Genomic DNA, 6,725 nt, shown 5'->3' with positions numbered 1-6,725 from the left:
TTTTGCCATTAACAAAACAAGCAAGGCTCCCTTGCAATTTTAATAAACAATTTTTAAGTGTTGAATAGTTTAGAAGCTTCTAAATTATCCAACTATGCTCTGCCTTCATTGGTGTTTTTTGTTGTTATAATTTACCAAGTGTGTTTGGGGGGTGCGAACACTCAAGTAGTGGATAGATTGACAATAACATGGAAGCCTTTTCTAAAGGACACTTTGCGTTTTAAGACAATATTTACTTAATAGAGAGTTTAAAATATTAACACCTGCTTTAGTTAGGTTTTGAATGGAAAATGATCACTCACTAATGTTGGAATATCAAGGCCTGGGTTTAGAAAGCACCTCTTCAGTCTTTAGGATCAGTAACCTCAGGTCTAAGTTTGTTTGTTTTTTTAAAAAGGGCATAATTGCTACTTTGAGATATTTGTTACTCAAATGACACCACTTTCAAACACTAGTCAAAAAAAGGTAAATCCAGGAAAGACCAGTGAAAGACATACTGCTGAAATATGAACTGTACTAAACTTGTATAACCCTTAAGACGATAACTTTCCTCTTTAGGAAAAGCAAAAATTTGCTGAGGTCAATTCAAGGCTCTTTTGCCTTGCAGGAGAAGGGAGTGGGGAGGAGGGATAGGGAAGAGGAGAGGACACGCGTCAAACTTAAAACAAACTGGTGGCGTTCAGTCAACGGAGGGTAACGGTTTGGCCAGCTGGGTGCTCCAAAGCTTCCCACGGCCTGCCTGTTTCGCGCTTCTTTGCTTTTTGCTTTAAACCCGGCCCTGTGTTGTAGGGATGCGACAGGAGGGGGATTTTTAGATGTTGGGAATCGGCAGGTAGGAAAGGAAACCCGATCTGTTCCAAAAAGCTGCAATTAAAGTCTTAACCGCGACCCATCTGTCCTGGGACGCCCCCCCCCCCGCCCCCCGCAAAGCTGTCGGGCGCCCTTTGTCTGAGCCGGGGAGTAGAGAAGACTGGCTCTGCGGCCACGACAGCCAACGGAAGGAACATTCCCGCCCTGGGCGCACCCTGGATGACTGCGCTCGGGCCAGGAACTGCTCCGAAGTGCCGCCGGAGATGTGGCACCTTTCTGTGGACTCGGTCCTGATGTCTGCGCTTGCTGCACTTCTCTACCGCTGCCTCTGTCTAACCAGCCCGAAGCCACCCCGAGACCTGACACGAGGCACCCACCGGCCTAGTTGCTAAGGCCCGTGGCACCCCCCACCTGGCCCTTCGGCTGCCTTCAACTTGCAGTAGGACTCCAGGCTCTCCCCCGCTTTTCCTCCGCAGTTGGGTTTCCCCGCTCCTACCCCGCTGCTGCGCTTCAGCCTCGTGCATCGGCGCAGTTCCAGCCCAGGCTCCTCGTCTGGGCTCGCCAGATGGGGGCGAGGCCGGCCCGCACGACAAGCCCGAGTGAGTGGCCCCTGGCAAGTGCTGGGCAGCGAGGTAGGGAAGGGGGGATATTTTGAGGTCAGTTTCCCCAGACTCCGCATTTTTGAGGTGGTATTGGTCAGGGGCTCAACAGCCCCAGGGGTTGTAGTCCATTTGCATCCAGCCTCCCACCGCAGAGCCTTTCTAGAGACGCCCGCACCCGCTCGGCCTGGTGCCCGCCGCCCGCCACCACCAGTCCTACACGCACCCACTCGGGGGTAACTCACCTGGCAGGTTGCATCCTGGGCTGCTGCGGACCGCCACTTACAGGGGCGCGCGGGACGCCAGGCCCTGGCTGCTATCGCGTCGCTCCTCCTCCGCCCTCCGGGTGCGGGCTCGCGGCGGCGACAGAGTTCCCCCTGCGCTGCCGCCAGTGCACGCCCGGCCCGGGCACGCCTGACCCCTAGGCTGGGCTCCGCGCAATCTGCGGCGTGCTAAGGGGAAGAACGAGCAGGGCGCGCGCCGCTGCTCCCGGCGCGCTCCGGGCCGCGCCCGCCTGAGCCGCGAGAACCCGCGCAGCTGGAGTCGCCGCCACTGGAGCCTTCCAGAAGCACTCCTTACCGCTCCTCCTAGGAAGTTTTGGCCGGGGCACCACACCCGGAGGCTGCGTGGATGCGGGGCGCTGCAGGAACAAGTTCTCCGCGCACTCGGGAGGTGGAAGCGCGGCTGTGGCTGGGACTCGCGCGTGGGCAGGTCGCGGTGCTCGCCGCCGGACGACCCTCCCACACACACACCCTAGTGCTGCCCGCGCTGCTTTAAGGAGGCGTGCGGACGCCAGCAGTTGGTAGGTTAGGGGTGGAAATCAAGATGTTTACCTTCTCTGCTCAATATTCGGAGTTTAAAATGCTCCGAGAGAGCACTAGTGAGCGCAGGTACTTAAAGAAATAGTCTCTTTCCAAGCCCTCAATAGAAACGCAGAAAAGCGTGCCTGTGCGGGGGGTGGGGTCCGGCCCTCACCCAGGTTTCTTTCCGCGTGACACCCGCTTATTCCTGGCAACTCCTCCTTAACTTTGTGGATGCAGCGTAGGCCACGACATCGCATTTACAAAACCACAAACACATAACAAGCCTCCCAAGGTCTGTAATTCTCAGAGGTATTTGGGGAGGCCAGTTACCTGCTGGCGTCTTCCAAATTGTCCAGACTCCGTTCGCGGCGCAGGGGCTCAGGACGACCGGAGCGCTCAGCCTCGGGCCCTAGGGGAAGACAGAGGGCTGCGGAGCAGATGTCGCGGCTCAGACCAGCTCGCAGCCCCGGCCTGAGAGAACCATGCAGGGAAAACCGGGATTTCGCTGCCTGAGGCTTCCCGGCCGCCGCTTTCTGGAGCCTGGAGTTTGATAAATATAGCCTGGCGTTTGCCCCTGAATTAGACCCGTTTCCTTATTTAGCCCTTGCACAATGATTTTAGATGATGTCACTTAGAGCTAAACGAGAAAATTGATCTCAGATTTGCTTGGCCTCTAAAGCCTGGTTAAGCAGATTGAGAATTAAAAAGACAGAGGAAAAAGCAAAGAGGTGGGGGTGGGGGTGGAAGGGAGCGAAGTGTGCGCCCTGGAGTGTGTGCGCGGGGGGGGGGGGGGGGGAGGGCGCGCCGCGTCGCGGAGAGCACCCCCGCCTCCTCGGGGCGGGGGAACCTCACCAACCAATGAAAAGTAGTCGCCGACTGCAGAGAAAAAAAAAGTTTTCCTGTTGACTGTTGGAAGCGAATTGAGCAATTATCTAGTTTACCTTCTCCTCTTGGAAGTTAACGATTGGCGAGATCTTGGCTGCATTATTGACACAACACTTTCTATTGATAGAAATAAGTAGTGATTGTCCCCGAGCCATTGGTGCGCCAAGAACTCTGAGATGGGCTGGCAGGAGTCCATTGGGCTGGGCAGGCAAGTTCGGCTGGTGATGCTGGGGAGGAGGAGGAGGCTGCTGGTGGCGACGGTGCTCGTTCCCCTCTCCGCAGGTCTGTGACAAGCAGGGAACACGGCAACGACAGCGCAACCCGGCCCTGGCTCACGGACGCTGGCGACTCAAGCATGGATGGTACCTGCCACAACGCGACTGCCAAAATGTTAGCGACTGCTCCGGCCCGGGGCAACATGATGAGCACCTCCAAACCCTTGGCTTTCTCCATCGAGCGAATCATGGCGCGCACGCCCGAGCCCAAGGCCCTGCCAGTCCCCCACTTCCTGCAGGGAGCCGTGCCCAAGGGGGACTCCAAGCACTCTCTGCATCTTAACCCGTCGATCCCCTGCATGATCCCCTTCGTGCCCGTGGCTTACGACCCGAGCCCCAAGGCTGGGCTGACGGGCTCGGAGCCGCGAAAGGCGAGTCTGGAGGCTCCGGCGGCGCCGGCGGCGGTGTCCGCAGCGGCCCCCGCGGCTCCCGCAGCGCCGGCCTTCAGCTGCAGCGACCTGCTGAACTGCGCACTGAGCCTCAAGGGCGACTTGGCCCGCGACGCCCTGCCGCTGCAGCAGTACAAGCTGGTGAGGCCGCGCGTGGTCAACCATTCTTCCTTCCACGCCATGGGCGCCCTGTGCTACCTGAACCGAGGTGACGGCCCGTGCCACCCGGCGGCCGGCGTCAACATCCACCCGGTGGCCTCCTACTTCCTCAGCTCCCCTTTGCACCCGCAGCCAAAAACGTATTTAGCCGAAAGGAATAAACTGGTGGTTCCGGCGGTGGAGAAGTACCCCTCGGGAGTAGCTTTCAAAGACTTGTCCCAGGCTCAGCTGCAGCACTACATGAAAGAAAGCGCCCAGCTTCTGTCGGAAAAAATCGTGTTCAAAACCTCTGACTTCAGCCGAGGCTCTCCCAATACCAAACCCAAAGTTTTCACTTGCGAAGTGTGTGGGAAGGCGAGTATTGTGAAGAAAGGAGGTCTTCCTTCCTTCCTTCCTTCCTTCCTTCCTTCCTTCCTTCCCTCCCTCCTTCCTTCCTTCTAAATTTTATTTTGTAATTATTTGTTTACCGTTGTTACATGGTTATATGCTCCCTCTCCCCCAACCCCCATTTGATTTCAAAGTCTGTGCTGGGCTAACTTATTCTACATATGTTTAACTTTAAGGTCTTTAACGCACACTATAACTTAACCCGTCACATGCCGGTGCACACGGGAGCCAGACCCTTCGTCTGCAAAGTGTGTGGAAAGGGTTTCCGGCAAGCCAGCACTCTGTGCAGGCACAAGATCATCCACACCCAGGTGTGTCCTTCTGTCTCGATTCCGGCTGGTTTACTTCGGAACGGTTTGTAGAAAGTGGCCGATGAACTCTTACCCCTTAGTGTAAGTTTTATTTAAAATGTGCTTGCTGGACGCAGGGAAATGCCAGGTATTGTTTGCCTTTGTTCTGCCTGAAAGCATGAGTGAGAGCATTACTGTGTTTTTGAGTTTGCCGGACTCCACTTAATAACAAAATATCTTAATTTCTTTTGCGTTTCCTCCCTTCTGCTTAGGAAAAACCTCACAAGTGTAACCAGTGTGGCAAAGCATTTAATAGAAGTTCCACTTTAAACACTCATACCCGAATACACGCAGGCTACAAACCGTTTATATGTGAATTCTGTGGCAAAGGATTTCATCAAAAAGGTATCGAACCGGGGAGACGTCTTTCACAATAGTCTCAGCGAAAACCCTCTTCGTGCGGGATATTTCGGAAAAACGATTTTTAAAGTGCAGCTAGTTTACCTGCGCGCGCGCGCTGCCGCCGGAACCTCCTACCCGCGAGTCTGATTAGTATCAGAAAAAGGCAGGGTGCCTATATCAAGGGGGCATTATTCTTAACCGCCTGTTCTCGGTTTAGATAATTGGATTAATGAATAGATATTAAAATGTGGAGGGAACGGCCTTCCTGTTGATGTTCACAGTAGACGTGGGGAGAGCCGCGCAGGCTCGGGCGAAGTCTGCACAGCTGTCGGAGCTGAGGCAGCAGCTCTCCCACTTGCCTCGCGGTCCTTCGACCCATCCGCTCCTCCCTTCTCGAGCCTTCTTTTCACATCCATCTCCCTGTCGTTTCTCTGTTTTAGGGAATTACAAGAACCACAAGCTGACGCACAGCGGGGAGAAGCAGTTCAAGTGCAATATCTGCAACAAGGCTTTCCACCAGGTCTACAACCTCACCTTCCACATGCACACCCACAACGACAAGAAGCCCTTCACTTGCCCCACGTGCGGCAAGGGCTTCTGCAGGAACTTTGACCTCAAGAAGCACGTCCGCAAACTGCACGACAGCAGCCTGGGGCTGGCCCGCTCCGCCGCCTGGGAACCGGGCGCGGACCCACAGTCCGCCCTGGAGCAGCCGGCGTCCGCAGCGCCGCTGCCGCCTCTGCCGCCCCAGCTGCCGCCCCCGGGGCCCCTGCAGCCCGGGCTCCATCCGAACCACCAGTGATCCAGGCCAAAGTCCCTTCCCAGCCCCCGCCGGGGCCTCCACCACTGAGGCAGCGGCAGCGTAGAGCGGGACCTCCCGAGCCAAGCTGACAGGCAGAACCCGGGGCGTGCTGGGCCCCACACGTCGGCGCCCATCAGAAGCCTCCGCGTTTCCCAGCTTTTTGCCTCTTGCATGCACCTGCTACATGTTTTTGTGTATTATATTCTATATAAGCACTAACAATGATAAAAAAACAAACTCGGGGGTTTCGTTTTTCTGACTTTTTTAATTTGGAAAGACTTTTCATCTCGGATGGAGAGATGGTGTTTGTTTTGTTTTGTTTTGTTTTTAAAACAAATTTCTGCTGTATTTATTGAGATCTGTATTATCCTACCCGGTAATGCTGCACCATTTTAATTTTATTACTGTATATATTTCCATTGTGATGATTCTGTGGTCTCAAGATGCCTGCTGATTGTTTATAATCATCTCCTCTTTCCTTGAAGTAACAAAACCCTGTGTGTATGTTGTATATACACGCAGAGGGGACTGTACCTGTAAAGGCACGTTTCACACTGATTGCGCGCACGCGCGCGCGCGCGCGCGCGCACACACACACACACACACACACACACACGAGAAAAGTGTGGTTCACTATGGATGAATTTGAGTTTTGGTTTTGGTTTTTGCACGTGAAAATTGATTCATTGACTGTTGGAAATAAATACTTGGAACATGCTTATTTAATCCACAGCTCCGGGGTTCTGTTCATATTACTCCGCTAGAGATCACTGACTCTGACTTTATCCTTTCTCCTTTTTAAAAAATTCAACTCTATGTTAATGTCACCTAATGTTTGATCTGAAAACTTCACTGATAGCAAACGATAGTCTCTCCAAATAGGTACAACTTTGGTAAAGTAATGAAATTTGATGCTCAGAGACA

At 54.1% G+C, this 6,725-nt stretch overlaps 1 protein-coding gene across 1 annotated transcript; it reads left to right on the top strand.

The window, feature by feature from the left end:
* The first annotated feature begins 3,274 nt into the window (after positions 1 to 3,274).
* Positions 3,275 to 6,369, top strand: FEZF1 (FEZ family zinc finger 1). The gene is made up of 4 exons (XM_066255248.1): positions 3,275 to 4,274; positions 4,484 to 4,618; positions 4,870 to 5,002; positions 5,440 to 6,369. The coding sequence occupies exons 1-4, from the start codon at positions 3,453 to 3,455 to the stop codon at positions 5,799 to 5,801; spliced, it is 1,452 nt and encodes a 483-aa protein (XP_066111345.1). The 5' UTR covers positions 3,275 to 3,452; the 3' UTR covers positions 5,802 to 6,369.
* The last annotated feature ends 356 nt before the right edge of the window (positions 6,370 to 6,725 follow it).

The sequence above is a fragment of the Saccopteryx bilineata genome, chromosome 2 (assembly GCF_036850765.1).
Source record: "Saccopteryx bilineata isolate mSacBil1 chromosome 2, mSacBil1_pri_phased_curated, whole genome shotgun sequence".
Classification (NCBI taxonomy): domain Eukaryota; kingdom Metazoa; phylum Chordata; class Mammalia; order Chiroptera; family Emballonuridae; genus Saccopteryx; species Saccopteryx bilineata.
This window is presented reverse-complemented; position numbering and strand designations above follow the sequence as displayed.